The 20,146-nt window shown below is 40.5% G+C and overlaps 1 protein-coding gene and 1 long non-coding RNA gene across 3 annotated transcripts in view; one reads left to right on the forward strand and one right to left on the reverse strand.

Annotated features, from left to right (window-relative positions):
* PRKAA2 (protein kinase AMP-activated catalytic subunit alpha 2) overlaps positions 1-3,445 on the reverse strand; it is a 52,942-nt gene extending 49,497 nt beyond the window's left edge. For both annotated transcript variants that reach the window (XR_014793986.1, XM_084872570.1), the window contains exon 1: positions 3,214-3,445. Coding sequence is in view for 1 of the 2 variants with exons in the window: in XM_084872570.1 (XP_084728696.1) it covers positions 3,214-3,307 (94 nt within the window). In the remaining variant the exon portion in view is untranslated. The remainder of the gene's footprint in view (positions 1-3,213) is intronic.
* A 210-nt stretch (positions 3,446-3,655) lies between these two features.
* LOC311618301 lies at positions 3,656-19,916 on the forward strand. Its single transcript, XR_014794293.1, has 3 exons — positions 3,656-3,759; positions 7,668-7,762; positions 19,592-19,916. It is a non-coding gene; the product is annotated as an uncharacterized lncRNA (long non-coding RNA).
* Positions 19,917-20,146: the final 230 nt, after the last annotated feature.

The following is a 20,146-nucleotide window of genomic DNA, read 5'->3' on the forward strand; positions in this document are numbered from 1 at the left end:
TATAATAATAAAAGTATAATATACTAATTAAACTGAACATCCTCCCAGATGTCCTTCCGGACCAAACCAGGGCTTCCAGGGAAGCCCAGATTCCGGATGCCAGAGGGAAGGAAGGCCTACTCTTGCACAAATTTCATGCTTCCTGCCTCTACTTAACTATAAATGGGCATGAGGGATCTTACTGTGGTGATGAAAATCTTCTAAAATTAATCTATGAAAGTTAAACCACTTGGTAAAGTTACTAAAAATTACTGAACTGTACACTTGGAATGAGTGAATTTTATAATATGTAAAATATACCTCAATAAAGTTGTTTTTAAAAATGTATGTGCTATTGTTTCTTGACCCTTGAATTAAATAAATGACTTTAAATTGTAGCAACTTCTATAATTTTTATTAAACTGTACTAATTCTAACCTCGGCTGGGAAAACCCGATACAGAGGCTCTAACACATTATTAGGAACATCATTCCGAATGGTTGCTCATTGGCCACAGGCCCTCCAGGAAGAGGATTTTTCATAAATCAAAGTACCTTATGTTGGTTTACATTTTAAGAAGCCAGTGCCTGGAAGCAGCTCAAGTATTATATACAAGGGATTTAAGTTGTGCTTTGGCAATGGGCCAATTGATTAGATGGGTATTTTAGTCTATATTCAGATTAGTTAAGGAATGTTTTAAAATAAACAAAAATTTTAACACGACTTGGAAGAACTTAGGGTAAGTTATATACCCTGTACATGTCCAGATATCAAAGGCACCACTTGCTTGAGTAACAACTTCATAATGTTGAAACACAATAGTCCTCAATGAACTTTAATGACATTTCAAGCATTAATGCAATCCCACAGATCTTCCTGCATTCATTCTAAATATATTCTCTTCACTATCCACCCTATTTATGAGGTCTTTCAAAAATAACTCAGAACTTCATAGCCCTCATGGGACTTCAAAGAATTTTACAAACTTTTTAGGTCTTTACACAAATACAGCCTTGTCTGTGAGGCCTTGCCTGACACCTTATTGAAAACTGCCAGTCTCACAAAACTCCCTAGCCTCCCTTCCCTGGTGCATTTTCCTCTGATACATATAGTGAGAACTGTTTCTCTTCCCTTACTGGGAGTATAAATTCCCCAAAAGGGTTTTTAGTTTGTTTGTGTTTTGTTTTTTTAAATATATTTTATTGATTTTTTACAGAGAGGAAGAGAGAGTGATAGAGAGTTAGAAACATCGATGAGAGAGAAACATCGATCAGCTGCCTCCTGCACACCACACCCCCTATTGGGGATATGCCCACAACCAAGAACTTGCCATTGACTGGAAAGGAACCTGGGACCCTCACTCTGCAGGCCAACGCTCTATCCATTGAGCCAAACTAGTTAGGGTAAAAGGGTTTTGTTGTTGGTGGTGTTGTTTTAAATCTGGTTTTGTTCCTTGCTGTATCTCCATTGCCTACAACAGTGCCTAACATATTATAGGTGTTCAGTAAGTGTTTTCTGAACAAATGAAAGGGTATCAAATATATCAGTGTTTCCCAAACTTCTCTCATGATGAAAATCACCTGGTGGAGTTGTTAAACTACAGATTTCTGAATCCCAACTAAGAAGTGCTAAACTAGAATTTTGGGGAACAAATTGTAAATTTTACCTATATGTTCCCAAAAATTCTAGTTTAGCACTTCTTAGTTGGGATTCAGAAATCTGTAGTTTAACAACTCCACCAGGTGATTCTTATCATGAGAGAAGTTTGGGAAACACTGAATATGAAATAAAAGCTGATCCTTGCCACAGAAATATGCAATGAGTTCATTCTATTTGACAAACTTAAGATTAAAATATGAATTTTAAATAAAATAGAAGCCTCGGAATAGTCTCCAGACTGCCTAGCCAACATTTCTATAGCAAAAAACAAAAAGAAGGAAGGAGGGGGGGGGTGTAGGGGGAGAGAACAACGTTTTACTTGTAATTCTGGATTTGCAACAATCATATGGAGAGTACTTTTAATAAGCTGGCTCGAGTTCTGGGGAGAAGGCAAATTAATTAAATCTTATGTGACTTTTGTTAACAACACAAAAAGGGAAGTTTAATACTTAACCAGTAAGAAGTAAAATATTTCTAAGGCGGCCTGTTTTCCTCCACTCAAAATGGGATTCCATCACCAACAAAAATAGACCTCAGTAGAATCTGCTTTAGCAGCTCTGGCCTCCAAGGCCCCACATCCTCTGAGACAGAACACCAAGGAACCTTTTTTCTCCCTCCATCCCCGTACCTCCCCCACCACCACCACACACACACACATCCCAGACCATTTCACACACGCCAACCAACCTTCAGACTCCGCAGTTCTAATCAACGCCCCCCCTGACCCAAGGCAGCAGCATCCCAGCCTCTCCCACGCCCAGCCCCTCCACACCCCCTCCACAGTCAGGCCACCAACATGCCCTCCCCACCTCCCAGCCCCTCCACATCCCCTCCACAGTCAGCCCACCAACCAGACCTCCCCATTTCCCATCCCTTCCTCAGGCAGCCCCAATCAGCACCTCCAAATCCCCTCCACAGTCAGCCACCAGCCAGCCCTCCCCACCTCCCAGCCCCTCCACAGTCAGCCCACCAGCCAGAGTCACGCAGCAAGAAAGAAAGGGGTGGCAGGGACCTCCAGCCTGGCCAGAATTGGAAGACATTTTGCACTTCATCCTGGTTCTGCCCCTTTCAGTGTGACCTTGGGCGTGTTCCTAAACCACCAGGGGTCCCCGGCGTTTGGTCACCTTCGAGGCACGGATAGCACCTGCAGCAAGCTACCGTGGGGATTCAATGAAATCACATGTGAAGCACCTAGCAGGGCGCCGGGCACGAAATGGAACTCGAAATCCTGCCTCAGGGTTGTTACTGGCCAGCCCGACCCCATGGCCGCAGAGCCGGCGGGCACAGCCCGAACAGGGCAGCTCCCGCCCGGTTTCGGCTTCGGAGACCAGATACAGGTCCGGGGAGAAGGCGGCTCCCGAACCCCGACAGGCGGCGGGGCGCCGTCCCGGACCCCACGACGCCGACCCCTCCCGCGCCCTCGTCCCCGCGCCCCGGCCCGGCCGCAGCCGCAGCCCTCCGGACGCTCCACCTGCCGCCAGGCCCGCGCCGCCCGGCTCCACGCTCCCCGGCTCCCGCCAGGAGAACGCCCCGCGAGGAAGCGCCCCTCGGCGCGGCCTCGGAATAGTACTCAACTCTTCACTTTGCCGAAGGTGCCGACGCCCAGCGTGTCGCCCAGCACGTAGTGGCCGATTTTCACCCGCCCGTCGTGCTTCTGCTTCTCAGCCATCTTCGGCGCGCGCAGCCTCGCTCCACCGCCGCCGCCACCGAGGGCTCCCCGAGCGGCGCCACTACCCACAGTGCAGCGGGCGGGGCAGCGGGGGAGAGCGAGGTGGGCCGCGGAGACTCGGAGGCCGCCTGCAGCGCCGGAGAGGGCGGGGCGGGGCCAGGTGGCAAAGGCCACCAGTCGCGGGTGGGGGAGTGAGGGCGGGGCGGGGGCGGGGCGGGGGCGGGGCCCGAGCGAGGGGCGGGGTGGGTCTGCGCGGACAGGTGTGCAGGGCGGGGGGCGGGGTGCGGGGAACGGCGCCCCTTTCCCTGGGGGAGGGGCCGGGGAGCGCAGGCTGTAGGGACCTATTTTGAGGAACCCCAAAGGGACTGGGAATGTGAGGGTGAGATCTGGACCGGATCCCAGGGAATGGAAAGCGGTGGAAGTCGAGCTGGAAGAAGAGAAGCAGGCCCCAAGTGAGGAGAGCGGGTGTGAGTCTAAGGCTGTGGTCGGCAAACTGCAGCTCTTTGGCCCTTTGAGTGTGGCTCTTCCACAAAATACCTGGGCGAGTCTATGTTGAAGAAGTGGCATGAGAAGTTTAAGTTTTAAAAAAATTGGCTCGCAAAAGAAATTTAAATCGTTGTGCTGTTGGTATTTGGCTCTGTTGACTAATGAGTTTGCCTACCACTGGTCTAAGGGAAGCGGTGGGGAGTCTCTGTCCAAGGGCAGTCGAGTGGAATGCCAGGAAGCTTCTGGGACCTCAGGCTGAGTGTGTTTGAAACAGACCATGGTCTGTGGGGAAATTCTTTGCTCTCTTCAGTCCTCCGCCTCCACGTATATTATAGTCATCAATCACTTTGTCCTAAAGATGTAAGAACCTTGTCCTCTCGAGCTCTCAGTTCTCATTTACAGGAAGTTCTCCAATGACTCACAGCCACCATATTTGCTAATGGCATTGGAACACATGCTTATATAAATACACAGTGTGTAGACATACTTTGGGATAGAACTGTGCAGAGACAGTGACAAAGGAAAAGGGAAACTGAGTGTAGAGAACATGGTCAAATATATATGGACAAAGAAATTGTGAAGAGCAAGAGCAAATCAATATAAGAGCACAAATTAAAGAATAAATGTGACAAAGATAGAAGTGGGGTTAAAAAAAAGGGGGGGCTTGGCTACTAGAAGCATGATGCCCAGCCACAGCATTAAAGACTGACACTAATTTAGTAATTTGGTACCCCTTCTTTCTTCCTCTCTCCTTTCCTTCCATCCTTCCTTCCATATTGTCCTAGTTTGTTGCCTTTCAGTGCTTAAAAGTTATTGGCTGTTTGGTAATAAATGTTTAAGGATTAGTTGAAAATTTTTAATATTAATGTATGACAGAATTTCAAGGTCACATTCCTCCAGCAAAAGATCTTTTATCACACTGAAACCGGTTTGGCTCATTGGATAGAGCATTGGCCTGTGGACATAAAGGTCCCAGGTTAGATTCCAGTCAAGGGCATGTACCTTGGCTGCGGGCACATCCCCAGTTGGTAGGGGGTGTGCAAGAGGCAGCTGATCGATGATTCTCATCAATGTTTCTAACTCTCTATCCCTCTCTCTTCCTCTCTGTAAAAAAAATCAATAAAAAATATTTTTAAAAAGGTCTTTTATCACACTGTTTATATGTGAAGATAGAAATATATTGATAAAAAAAGGATAAGATGTAACAAAAGTTTATTTTCTGAGAAGTGATAAATGATAAAATGGCAAACATACATCCATTCTCATTTAGACACCAAAACAATCTGAGAGCTGATCACAGCTTATAAATTATAGATATCACAGCTGTTGAACAGAGGCTATTTTTGTTCATTCTTGAGATCATCTTACTTGCTGACAAGTATCATTTAAGAATCACTCTACCTAGCTGGCAATTTAGGAGAAAATAGCCAGTTATTTTTGATACTGAACCTTCATTTGGTTAAAGGTCACTCCTTCAGTATTCATCTAAGTGAGTGAGAAAACAAAATACCTATTCAGCTTTTGAGATATAAGATGTGTGTCTATGTCTTGTTCTAAGATCCCATTAAAAGATGTTAAAAAGTCTGTTAGATTGCTTTCTTGATACTATGCAAAGAGAGACTATAAATAAATATTTTAATACATTCTTCACTGTCTTAACTATCCTTATATAATAAAAGCCTAATATGCAAATTACCCCCTCTATCAGGAGTTCTGGTGGGAGTTCCACTGCTTGCTGTGATATGCTCTGACAACCTGGGCTACGTGAAACATGGCGGGTGTTGGTGATGGGGTCCTGGCAGTGGGAGGCAGTGGAGGCACTACAGGCTTTGATGAACTCTGATGAGAACAGGATCGGGGTAGGGTAGTAGAGCAGGTGTGGGCAGTGCCAGGCCAAGGCCCGTGCAACCCACTGATTTGCAATTGTGGGGAGGGGGCAAATCACCCTACTGATCTGATCACCCTGCTGATCCCATCACCCACTGCCATCCAGCTCCTAGGCACTGAGGGAGCCAGGCGGGGGCCAGATGCCCGGCCCATCTGATCACAGAGCTCTCTTCAATCATCCACCTCTATATATATGATAGTCATCAATTAATTCAACACCTGAGAGCCAAGTGGTGGTGGGGCTATTGGCGGGATGATTTGGGCTCTACAGGCAGCCACCATCAGTAGCAGCAGCAGGGGAGCAGGCAGCCAGGGGAAGGGAGGGAGTACCCAGCCAGCAGCTATCAGCTGCTAGGGACCTTACCAGTGCACGAATTTCATGCACTTGGCCTCTAGTTTGTTGATAATTACAACTTAAGTTATTATATATTTCATAACTGTGACTCTTACCTAGCTACTATAAACTACCTTGTAGCTTTATTTTTATGTCAAACAAGTGTATGATAACTTGTTGATTAAAAAGTTAACTTAAACACAGTTATCTCATTTAATTGTCATAAAGGAAACATTATCATTTCCATTCTATAGATGATAAAAGTTTTTCCTTTTCTGAATTGCGCAAGGCTAATCAGCTAAATGGTAGAGTCAGAACCCATATCTAGTTCTGATGTGTCCTTTATCTTTCTACTATAACACGGCTGCCTAATAAAAACATAAGGTGCTCTATGAAAGCTTAACATTCTCACACTTACAGTTCTACTCTCATATTTTTATTATTTCTAGGACAGAACAATAATAACCGTTTAAGCTTATATTTTTAGCTCTTTTCTTGACATTGATTTAGAGAGAAGGTTGAATGTTAACAGGATGAGAAGGGTGGGAAAGGGAAACTCTGGCAGCAGCCTCAGCCTTTCTGTTCCCCTGAACATTTTAGATGTGGTTCCAACTCTGCCTCTCTCTACCCAGCAATACAAACCTCTCAGTTAATCAGACCAAATCTCTTTTAACAGCCATGTTCTTTGGGGGTTTCACTCCCCAAACACATTCTGGTAAATGCAATATCCCCCACTTTATTATTCCCAATGATGTTTCAGTTCTTAATCCTGGTCCAACTGTTACTGCCTTACCCTCCCTTACTGTGTCTTCAGGATTATTTCACTTAAAATATTCTATAGTAGGGCCTGAATAGGCAAATAATGACACACTACACTAGATTCCACTGGGATCATTGGTAACCAGTTCCTTCAAGTTTTTGCTCAAAGTTATCCCACGAGGCCTGCTTCCTCTTACCAACCCTTTTTAACTGCAGTTTTATCTCACCTGTCCTCTTTAACTCCCTCAATTTACTGCTAACATACTAATTTGTTTATTATGTTTTTTGTTTGCCTGTCTCTCCCAACTAGAGTGTAAGCTTCAGAAGAGAGTTTTTTTGGTTTTTTTTTTTTTTGTGTGTGTGTGTGTTTTTTAATTTGGTTCATTGATGTACCCTTAGTTCCCAGAGCAGTGCCTTATGAATTTACAAACACCGAAGTAGATTCAGGTTGTGTGACCTTTGAAGTTTATACAATGTGGGGGACTTCTTGATGTGGGGCGGGGGGGAGATTGCAAAATTGGGTATGAAAGTGAATATATATTTGAAATAAAAAGAACTATCTAGAAATATATGACAACAGAAACATTCCCAAATGTTCATCTCCTGGTTCATAGGTCAATGCTCAATCACTGAGCCACACTAGCCATGCTCCTCCTCTATCTTGATTGAACAAGTATTTTATCACATGTTTCTCTTCAGAATTCCCAAAGCACTTTTTTCATATAGCTAATTTAGCATCTATCAATTCTGTTATTACATATACATATACTTTATATATCATACACTTATATATATTTCATATCTATCAATGAATATTTCATATATTTATGTATGAAAACAACATACCCCATATGCTATTCTGAGGGCCTAATGCAACTTGGTTCATCTCTCCAGAAATATGTGTTGAATTAAAATAAAGAAGATGGTTACTAAACTATGGAATCAAAGAGCAAGAATATACGAAGGAACGCTCTAGAAAGACGTCAAAGGTAATAGCAGATTCATTTTACTTATATCCATATTAAATACAAAGCATAATTTTACATTTTGCTGTAGAAGTGAGATTGGAGCTAGACATAGGCCAGAACATACTGGACCTTATGGATTTATAGGCATGAGCCAGAACATACTGAAATTTATGATGAGGTGTTCCTGTATTGTTCTCCAACATAAAATATAAAGTAAGTTGGATACTCAGTAATTAATGAAGTGTGTTGATAATAGCATAAGCAATACAAACTAAATAATTACTTTTTTCATTTTTATTATGAAAATTTTTAAACATAACACTAAAGTAGTATAAATAACCTACACCCTCAATAATTGTCAACATTTACCAATCTACCTTTGTATTTTAAAAATTAGTTTGTTTCCTGTGATGTTTTAAAGCAAATAACCAAATATATTATTTCATTGGTAAGTACTGGTATATAGCTCCAACAGATAAGAACTTCTTTTTAACATAACTGTACTACCACCATCACAGCTACCAAACTTAACAATAATTCCTTACTATTATGGAATACCCACTATGTTCAGTTTCCCCTGATTATCTTAAAAATGCAATTTTATTTTTGGTTTATTCTCAACAAGATTAAAAAAAAAGTCTATAGTTATCATTTTGTTAATATAGCTCTGATGTCTCTTTTAATCTATAATGGTTTCTCCTCCCCCTCTTTTTGAAAAATCTCATTTATTTGTTGAAAAATTGCATTATTTCATCTGCTGAATATCCCAAACTCTGTTGGATTTAGCTCAAAATTGTTCTTGATTACAAGAGGTAGTATGATATTGTAGACAAAGCACACTATTTAAACACAAAACTCCTGAGTTCATTCATATCCCACCTGATCAGTGTCCTTAACAGGTCATTTCACATCTTACTGGTAAAACTAGGAGTGTTGACCTGGATTATATCTAAAGTTATTTTACTTTGTTAGGAAATTCAACCTCCAAATCCAACTCCCCATTTTAGAATGAAACTATCAGAGGAAAAAGACAGGGTACTTACTATCAAGTGCTGTAACCTATAGTCCAAGGTATCTCACAAACTGATCTTGGTACAGTATTTTCACTACACACATTTTTATATTTTTACTTTTTTACTTTTACAGGTGCAATATTACATTTTAAAAATATATTTTTTTTATTGATTTCAGACAGGAAGGGAGAGGGAGAGAGATATAGAAACATCAATGTAAGAGAGAATCATTGATTGGTTGCCTCTTGCACGTCCCACTTTGGGGATCGAGCCCACAACCCAGGCATGTGCCCTGACCAGGAATCAAACCATGACCTCCTGGTTCATAGCTCGATGCTCAACTACCTACAGTATGTAAGTTTAATTAGTGCAAACTTACACACATTTATTATTAATAGTTTGTAAGTTTGAGAGATTAATATTACTTGGCCTAAACCCTTAAAATAGATAAATAGATGCAATACTAAAACCCTTTAAAAAATGGAATATATAATTTTGAAATATTATTTTTAGCAGGTTTCTTAGTAACAAATATTAAACTTAATGTAACCCATTTTCATTTTGTGGCTGAGTACATTTCTAAAATTGCTTCAATATGAGTCAACATTGTAATTTTCAGTGTAGCTGAGAAAAAAATACAACATTTTGGATCATATTTCCTCCTTGAGCAGATACATTAACTGGAATAACAATGGTTGTTTGCTTTCCTGTATAAACATTATGGATCGACAGCATTTTTTAAAATCTGGCTTTTATGTGTGTGTTGACAGCTTGTCTGAAAAAAGCTCAAACACACTTTTAGATCAGTTAAATCAATCCTTTCCCCTGGCATGGATTCAGTGCCTATCTATACTGAGCATTGTAAACTGGGGAGGTTTGACTGAGGAGATACTAATGTCACCTTGAATTGATTGTGCTTTGTTACGGTTGTGCTTTGGAGTTAAAACAACCCTTGACAAAACTATACAGTATACATGTTACTTGAAGTCTTCTCTGATACACTTTGAATGACCTCAAGTGGGTGTTAATATTTTGGCTGTTGGCTCAATCCCGTTAACATTAACAACAAAGTTTTGATGTAATTAATTAGTGCAAACTTATGAATCAATTAGCTAATTTCAAAATAAGTTAGAATGTTGGCTTACACTATATGCCCTTTAAGGGTTCATAACTCTGAGGTTCTGATTCTATGAAATTAAATGTGTTAATATTTTTTTAAATATTGGTTAATAAACTTTTCACCCTTGAATTTAAAAATATTGACATGTTTTCTAAAAATGGTATATAAAAATAGCTATTCCACTAATTAAAGGTTCACAGATTATGTTTTTAGTACATTATTTCTTCTAAATATATTCACCCCTTGAACAAAGTATGGACTGCCTGCTGAGTGCTAGGCACTAGTCTAGGCTCTGAGATACAGCATGATTAAGGTAGTCATGGGTTTTGTTTACCACTGATGTTAACATTAATTTAAAAAAATTAATCATGACACTTGTTAAAGAAGGTAAGACATATTTATGAAAGATTTGCAATAGGTATAGGAACTACTGCAATCAAGTTTTGCAGTAGGGGTAAGAGATTGGTTTTAACTCTGAATCAACAAAGAGAAGTGGAGATTTATAGACAAGGAGTGGGGAGTGTGGGGGTAGTCCGTGGATAGAAAATGACTAAGGGGATAGGGCAATTCTTTGCTAAACTGACCTAATAGGATCCAGGTTGAAGACAGGCTGAAGTGTTCACAATAAAGAATTCTGCAGGATATTGAGGATGATTATTCTGGCTACACCAACTTAGCAGGATCCTTGTTAAGACTGGGATCTTGAGGACATGCACAAAGATGGGGCTAGATTAGAGGAGACTGACAGGAGTAGGTCAAGCAGAGGGTCTTTGTCACGTTTTAGTGGATGAGCCAGACAGTAAACAATCAGATGAATATACAGTAGTCCCCCTTTATCTATGGGGGGTACATTTCAAAACCCCCAGTAGATGTCTGAAATCATAGATAGTACCAAACCCTACATATACTATGTTTTCCTCTATACACACATACCTTTGACAAAGTTTAATCTATAATTTATGCACAGTAAGAGATTAACAACAATAACAAAATAGAACAATGATAACAATATACTGTAATAAAAGTTATGTGAATGTGGTCACTCTCTCTCAAAATATCTGATATCCCAGACAGATACTAAGTGACTGTGTCTTTTCTCCCATTGTTCTAACTGTCTGGAACTACTTTATTCCTTGGTACTTTCAATCAGGGTGCCAAACAAGTACCCACACATGTTTCAAAATTCACCTCCTCTATGCAGTCTTTCCTCAACCTTTCATCCTGTCTTTAATAATGCTGTGAACATTATACTTAATTAAATTCATCATTATACTTTTCTATTTGCATGTCTGGCCTCCCATTTGACTATTAATCCTTTCAGAGCAAGTACTGTGAACATAGTAGGCACTCAATACATGTTAGTTGAATGAATGAGTAACAAGTGAATGAAATCTCAGTTCAAACATAATTTTATCTTAATTTACCTATCTATATCTTTTCTGTTCTAGCACCATATTGTACCATAACATTGCATTTGTTCTATGACATTGTTTTGTCTCCTTTTTTTGGTGTATATGCCCCCTACCTGAAATATTCAAGGGCATGGATTTTATCCTGTTTATCTTTGCATCCCAAGTGCTTACATTCCTGATAAATGTTTAAAGAATGTATTGTTTAATAATTAAGCTGCTATCTTACCTTTTAAAGTCTTAGATCATGTAATCATGCCCATCTTTTTCCACCTTCACAAAGTATTCCCTAATCACCATGGCTCGAATTCCTCTTTCGTTCTGATATTCTATTAAGCTGGAGCTATTGTGCAATTACCACTGTCTAAGACAGTTATTGATATAGAGTGACTATAAAAGCCTAAGAAGAAAAAAAAACTTTTATTCTTCATTATATTCCCTTGCTGTATGATTTTCAACTCTTCTTTTTGTGTGTACTGCTATACTTGAGTAGTGCATATCTCTACCAATTCCTAGAGCACTTGGCATAATTCTACCCTTTTCTATTAGAGAGAGCCATAAAAGCAACACTCTAGAATCGCATATGACTTATTTTGTCAAAAACTACTGCATTTACAATATATTGTTACCAGAGGTCTAGTGCACAGAGTTGTGCACTGGTGGGGTCTGTAGGCCTGGCCTGCACTGTTTTGTAATCCAGGACTCCTGGGGGGATGTTGGAGAGCTGGTTTCATCCCGATCCCCACAGGCCAGATCGACAGACTTCACCAATGCACAAATCCATGCACCTTGCTCTAGGATGCATATATGATCTTTGGTTAATCTCTTTCCACCCTCCCCTAACCCCCCTTCCCTCTGAGATTCATCAGTCTGTTCCATGTTTCCATGCCTGTGGTTTCCTCTCCTTTGTTGAGTGTCTTCCCCCTGGTGGTCAGTGCACGCCATAACTACCAGCTGGTCTGATAGTAACTTTTTCTAGTAATCTTTTGCTCCATTGAGCCTTATACATTGTAGGCATTCTTTAAATACTTGATGAATGACTTAAAAAAGGAAGGAATACTATTTCCACTACCAAGTTCACAGGAAATTCAGGCTTTGCCTTTTGTACAAAATTAATCCACTCATTTCATCGATTACTCTTTAGAGCCAGAATTAGTTTATTTGGATGAGCTAGAGGAAAATAAATGTCCTTCACAAACTTAATTCTAAATAAAATAATAGTGTTATTATTATTATTTTTTTTTAATAATTAGGCTTCTAGCCCAACCAGCATGGCTCAGCAGTTGAGCATCAACCAGGAGGTCATGATTTCATTCCTGATAAGGATATATGCCAGGGTTCCAGACTCCTGCATGTGGGGCATACAGGATGATTCTCATCATTTGATGTTTTTATCTCTCTCTCCCTCTCCCTTCCTCTCTGAAGTCAACATATATATATAGTAGGCTTCTTTTCTCAAGCCATCCTAACCTTGGAAACAAATATAAATGTTACAGGAACTGAGTTTTCCCTGAGGTTTTACTAAGTTCTGACTTCTCTGCTCTCTGTGGAACCAAAGTGACCCATACTCATTTCCATTTCCCAGGGTTCCCCAGCACTGCTTATCTATGTGACACCCTCTATAGCAGTGTTTCCCAACCTTCTCTCATGATGAGAATCACCTGGTGGAGTTGTTAAAACACAGATTCCTGAATCCCAACTAAGAAGTGCTAAACTAGAATTTTTGGGAACATATAGGTAAAATTGTATACTTAACTAGTGCTCTAAGACAGATGTTATATACAGAGCACTAAGTTAGGTATGCAATTTTACCTATATGTTCTCAAAAATTCTAGTTTAGCACTTCTTAGTTGGGATTCAGGAATCTGTGTTTTAACAACTCCACCAGGTGATTCTCATCATGAGAGAAGGTTGGGAAACACTGCTCTATAGCCATCATGACCCTCAAAATTGAGGAGGAGGGATTGTTGGCTTATTTTCATCTCCTAGTGACAACTACTCTTTAATAATAAAAAAGGTGATTGTGTTCTTTTAGTTTACAGCCCCCTTACAAAGTAGAACTTGAAATCAAATTCTTAGGAAAAGGACTGAGCGACATGCAAAGGATATTATCCAAAATCAGTTATCCCTGCAAACCATCACTGGGTAGCTTAACTCGAGAGCACCTGTCTTGCTTCTTTCTTCTACATTTTGGGCAATTCTTACCTTCTCTGGGCACATCTTCCACTTTCCCAAAGATTGAAGGCAGCTCTTATTTCCCCCAGTTTGTTTTTCTTCCTTGTGTCATCATCCTAGTGCCACAGAAAGCTTCTCCTATTACTGGAGGGAAGGGGAGAAAGGAGAACAAAGAATGTTGGAAGGAAGTCTCCATGCAAATTTGACACTTTGGGGCCCTTGCCAGAATTTGGAAAGTGAGCATGTGGTTGGCATCCCCACTATGAGCCTGCTCTTATACTCTTTCATTATTTGATCCACCTGCTATCTCACATAGGTTATGTCATAAGTTGTGTAGAATTTCAGGCTTACTTGGCTCCAGTCATAGACTAGGGAAATGCTCAAAATTATAATGTATAATGAAAAATTTATCACAACATCTCCCATGAGTTTTTTTCCAGGAAAAAAAATAGGTCAAAACTATCTTCAACTGTACTAGTGTTCTCAGAAATGGGGCTTTATAATGTTCCTCATGAGAAATAAAAAGAAGTCACTTTAAGTTTCTTCCTTTATTTTTTTAAAATGTATATTCCAAGCCTTTTAAAATCTATTTCAAATGTTTTCAGGACAATAAAGAAAAATAAATGTAAAGGCATTCCTTTTTTTATTAACTGATTCTAATTCACTTTTTATAAAATTTACAACTACTTTTAATATAGTTTTTTTTTCAGGTAATTATTGTTTGGTTTATTATAAAGTTCATCATTTAGAGAAATTGTTTTGGTGAGTTAAATGCTAATTTTTCAGAATGCAATCCAAGTTTCAAGTATTTTTAATGCCTACCATATGAGATACAAAGATACAAATATCTCGTGAATAATGCCCTTAAGGCTGTGGACTCCTTAAGGAGAAGACTTGTAGCTATGAAACAATTTAAAAACAAATTACTCTTTAACTCACGGATTAAAATGGCACCTCATTATATATTTCTGTTACCATACTCTCAAGAAAGAAGTTACTTAATTTTTAGTTTCTAATATTCATTGCTTATGATATAAACTAGAGGCCCGATGCACAAAATTTGTGCAAGGGTCACAACCCTCATAGCCTCAGCCAGCCCTCGCAGACTCAGCTGGCTCTTGCAGCCCCTCGAGCCTTGGCTGGTCCTCACAGACCCAGTTTCATCCAGAAGGTTGTCCAGACAGTCATCTGGATGGTCAATCTGCTGTTCAGTCTAATTAGCATATTATTTCTTTATTATATAGGACTAGAGGCCCAGTGCACGAAATTCATGCACCGGGGGGGGGGGGGGGAGCGAGGGGGAGGTCCCTCAGCCCAGCCTGCACCCTCTCCAATCTGGGACCCTTCGAGGGATGTCCCACTGCAATCGGGCCTAAATGGGCAGTCAGACATCCCTCTCACAATCCAGGACTGCTGGCTCCCAACTGCTCACCTGCTTGCCTTCCTGATTGCCCCTAACTGCTTCTGCCTGCCAGCCTGATCAACCCCTAACCATTCCCATGCCAGCCTGATTGATGTCTAACTGCTCCCCTACCAGCCTGTTTGCCCACAACTTCCCTCCTCTGCCAGCCTAGTCACCACTAATTGCCCTCCCCTGGAGGGTTGATTGCCTCCAATTGCCTTCCCTTGCAAGCCTGGTTTTTCTCAACTGCCCTTCCTTGCAGGCCTGGTGCCTCCCAACTGACCTCCCCTGCTGGCCATCTTGTGGTGGCCATTTTATGTCCACATAGGGGCAGGATTTTTGACCACATGGGGGCAGCCATCTTGTGTGTTTGAGTGATGGTCAATCTGCATATTACTCTTTTATTAGATAGGATAGAGGCCTAGTGCACGGGTGGGGGCCAGCTGGTTTGCCCTGAAGGGTGTCCTGGATCAGTATGGGGGTTCCCTTGGGGCTTGGGGCAGCCTGAGCAAGGAGCCTGTGGTGGTTTTCAAGCCAGCTATGCCCCCCAGCAACCCATGCAGAGGCCCTGGTATCTGGAATTTATTTATCTTCTACAGTTGAAACTTTATAGCCTGGAGCAGAGCCAAGCCTTCTGCTCGCTCATGGCTGACAGCCATTTCTGTTGGAATTTATGTATCTTCTATAATTGAAACTTTGTAGCCTTAAACAGAGGCCTGGGCCAGCCAGGGTGTGTGGAAAGCTTTGTTTTCTCCATTGCCAGGGGCAACCCTAGCCTCTTGCTCTTTCCAGCTCCTTGGCTGCCGCAATTTCTGTTTGGATTTGTTACCTTGTATAATTGAAACTTTGTAGCCTTGAGTGAAGTCTTAGGCCAGCAAGGGCAGGTGGAAAACTTGGGTTCCTCCATTGCCTGGGAAACCCAAGCCTCCCTCCTGCTCTCTGTGGCTGTAGCCATCTTGGTTGGGTTTATTTTCATACTCACACTGATTGGATGGTGGACGTGGTGGCTGGTGGACATAGCTTGTGGGTGTAGCTGAGTGATGGTTAATTTGCATATTACTCTTATTATGTAGGATACCCTCAGAAACATAGGCTTGTGAAAAAAAAGGAGTGTGGTTACATATCTTTTCTACACTTCTTTTTATTTCCCCCATTCTAAAATCTAGTAGAATCTTTATGATGCCTATAGGGCAAAAGCTAACTTGTGTGGTGATCCTATATAATAAAAGACAAATATGCAAATTGTCCCCTCAGGAGCTTGACCACCAGGGGGTAGCGCAGAATGAAGGAAGGCTCTGGCTGGCAGCCAGCAGTCAGGGGAAGGAAGGTCCTGATCAGCCCTGATAGCTGGCCAGACCTAGGGACCTTACCTGTGGATGAATTGCATGCACTGGACCTTTAGTTCTATATAATAAAAGGGTAAAATGCAAATAGACCAAAAGGCAGAACTGAACAACCAACCAAAGTGTAATATGCTAAGGCTGCTCAACCTCTCACTATGACATGCACTGACCACCAGGAGGTAAATGCTCCAACTGGTAGGTTAGCTTGCTGCTGAGGTCTGGCTGATCAGGACTGAGTGAGATGGGCCAGACACACCCTGGAGCCTTCCAGCAGTCCCTCCCCAAACTGATCGTGCACCAGTGAGGTCCCTCAGGTTGGCCTGTGCCCTCTCGAAATCAAGGTCCCCTTGTGGGATGTCAGAGAGCTGGTTTCAGCATGATCCCACTGGCTATTAACTTTGGGAGGGCACCAGATGCAGGGCTCATGGCTGGTGAGCACTGCTGCGGCAATTGAGACTGATTGGGCTTGAGCCCGCAGCAGGTACAGAGGGGTCAGGATGAGTGGGAGTGGCAGGTAGGAGCTGCAGACAGCATTGAACTGCAGGTTTCAGCCTGATTGCTGTGGGCCACCTAGAGGGACCCCATGAATTCGTGCACTGGGCCTCTAGCTGTTTAATAAAAAACAAACTGTGCTCTAGCCAGTTTTGCTCAGTGGATAGAGCATCAGCCTATGAACTGAAGGGTCCTGAGTTTGATTCTGGTCAAGGACACATACCTTAGTTACAGGCTTCTCCCCAGCCGAGGCCCTGATCAGGAAGCATGCAGGAGGCAACCAATCAATGTGTTTCTTTCTCGTAGATATTTCTCTCTGTCTTTCCCTCTCTCTTCTGCTCTCTAAAAATCAATAGAAAAATATCCTCAGGTGAGAATTAAAAAACAAACAAACAAACAAACAAACAAAAACAATCTGCAAAGAAAGGAGAAAAAAAATTTTTTGAGACAGAATTAATCATACTTATTTTAAATAAATCCCAAGTTTCTAAGTCCCAACATTGACTATGTTCCTTGAATCCAAAATTCAGCTTCAACTCAGAATCACTGCTAGAAGTGCTTTCTGCATTGGTTGTACAGATTTCTCTTGTGAACTCTCACCTGTTTCTTACTTTACTGCTTAGTTTGCTGATTAAGTCTGTTCTACATTATTGATATTTACCACTGTTTTCTATTCCTTCTCCAAAGACTAAAGGTTTTGATACCAGTCCAAAAGTTAATTCTACAAAATCTGGACATACCCTAACAAAATCCAAGATTTCAATAGAAAAAAGGTTTCCATAGTATCAATTAAACCAGGAGTATGCCAATCTGGCAAGTTTCTTATCACATCATGTAATGCCTAACCTTGTACCTCACTGGAATTTATCAACTTTGAAAAGGTATTGCTTTTTTCCTCTTCTTCACTAAAAAGGGTGCCGTAAACACTCTGTATTGAGCTTTCTTTAAGGAGTCTAGACTTTTGAGAAGTATCAAGTGAGGAAATCTTTGGATTGGTAGAAGGAATAAGCAGCTTTTATAATTTGGAGAAATTAATTCAAAGTTGAGTTAAAAGCACATTCTACACCTATTTCCAGTTCAATAAATGGAGTGTTTTCATGGCAATAAGCCAAAAGTTTTATGAATAGCTTCTTACTTTTTTTCCCATGAGTTAGGAACACTTTTTTTAAAAATATAAATAAAAAAATAAATTCCTACAAGAATTTGTATGTTCTCACTCCTTTGCTCTTTGGAGCTCTACATCACAGCTTTATGTAATGAGTCTTAGTGAGTTTGCATCTGATAGAATCCCTAGAATGGAGTCAAACACCAGATAAAAACAACTTGATCTTGCCATGGCTGGTATTCTCAGTGGTTACAGAACCAGCGTGTACCCTGGAGGGTTGTAGGTTCGACTCCAAGCCAAGGTCACCTCCCTGGGTTGTAGATTTGGTCCCAGAGTGTGCAGGAGGCAACCAGTCTAAGTGTCTCTCTTACATCCATGTTTCTCTTTCTCTTCTCCTCCCTACTCCCTTCCATTCTTTCTAGAAATCAATGGGAAAAGTATCCTCACTCCTTGGGAGTGATAAAATGTTTTTATCTCATTGTCTGGAAAATATTTCTCAGCATTTAAGCAAATAATTTTGAGATTTCAAACATTATCAATTTTTATTATTTCTGCCACTAGAGGCCCAGTGCACAAAATTCATACACTCAGGGGTGTCCCTCAGCCCAGCATGTGCCTCTCATAGTCTGGAAACCCTCAGGGGGTGTCAGACTCATGGCTTTGCCATCAGTCCAATATCCTTAGTGCTGCCATGGAGGCAGGAAAGGCTCCCACCACCACTGCTATGCTAGCCAGCTGTAAGCCCAGCTTCTGGCTGAGCAGTGCTCCCCCTGTGGGAGTGTACTGACCACCAGGAGGCAGCTCCTATGTTGAGTGTCTGCCCCCTGGTGGTCAGTGCATGTTACAGCAACCGGTCATTTTGCCATTTGCTCGATTTGCTTATTAGCCTGTTATTATATAGGATTATATGCCTAACTTCATCAATTAAAATCTTGTAAATATTTATTACAAATCTAATACTTTATGAAGCTGGATGGGTTTGCTGTGTGATTTGGATAATTCGTCTAGTCTCTTAACTGCTTAAACATTTAATCTATATTAAAAAAATAAGTTCACTTTAAGTAAGATATCATATTCATTTGAGTCCTCAAAAGTTTTGTCATGAATGATTAAGTTCCCATAGCAGGAAAATATGCGTATGCAAAAATCATAACCAAATGTTATTTCCTTTTGTGTAGCTACATTAAAATTACATTTTCTACTCTTGTTACATACTTAGACTATCTAAAACCAGCTACAGAATTGGAAAGTGTGGTTTGGAAACACAAGGTGGGGGGGGATTGTACAGATGATATCTCTATATTATTTCTGAATGCAATTTTATGTGAACTTTTTAAAAAATATTTCATTACTTCAGTGTGAAGTTTGAATCATGAAAAATATGCAGTTGAGCCAAGTGAGTTTAACTATAATTTTATAGAAATCAAAAGGTTTATTATATGTGGAATGTTAATAGAAACCAGTTTGCATTATACTTATTTCCATTTTTAAAATATTATCATCAACTTTCTCATTCCTTTTTATCTACTATTTACTATGAATGCACTGTATTGTACAATCTATTTGAAATTTTTGTGGCTGTGCTGGTATGGTAATAGTCCTCTTGACAGGCTCGTAACTACATAATTTGAATCTCAGAAGGTGTCCCTAGTAAGCAAATAAAAAAAAAAAAAACCAAAAAAAAAAATCGATTTAAGAACTGATTTTCATCAGTAGTATTGTATAATGAAAACCCTATATAGCTATTTCCAAAATGCATAAAAACTTTGCTCAGATCTCTCTTTCTCTCAGCTAGGTATATCAAATCAAGCATGTTCATCTTATTTTATTTAAAATAAAATAAACTCGAGAGTGGAAGAGGATCCAAGATGGCTGCACAGGTAAACACCTAACTGCAGCCGCACACAACAATTTCAAAAAATACAACTAAAATATAAAGTGGACATCATCCAGAACTACAGGAAAGTTGACTGACTGGGAATTCTACAACAAGAAGGAAAGAGAAGACCAGAAGGAAAATCAGAGGAGCTGTAAAAGCCTAAAGTATGGAGACTCGCAATGGAGGGGAGGAAAAAAAGAGGAACATTTGTAATAATATGAACAATAAAGATTTATTAAAATAAATAAATAAATAAATAAATAAATAAATAAATAATAAAATTAAAAAAAAAATAAACTCATCAGGGAAAGGAAAAGTGAAAAGGCCCAGATAGGAAAAAAACAACAACAACACAGTAAAGTAGAAAAGAAAATGTCAGTTTACCCATGTTAAAAACTATAAATAACTTCATAAAAGAAGAAACAGTAAGAACAACATACAGTGTTCCCTGTTTATCTGCAGAGAAT

This window comes from Pipistrellus hanaki (assembly GCF_964339955.1).
Source record: "Pipistrellus hanaki genome assembly, chromosome: 2".
NCBI lineage: Eukaryota > Metazoa > Chordata > Mammalia > Chiroptera > Vespertilionidae > Pipistrellus > Pipistrellus hanaki.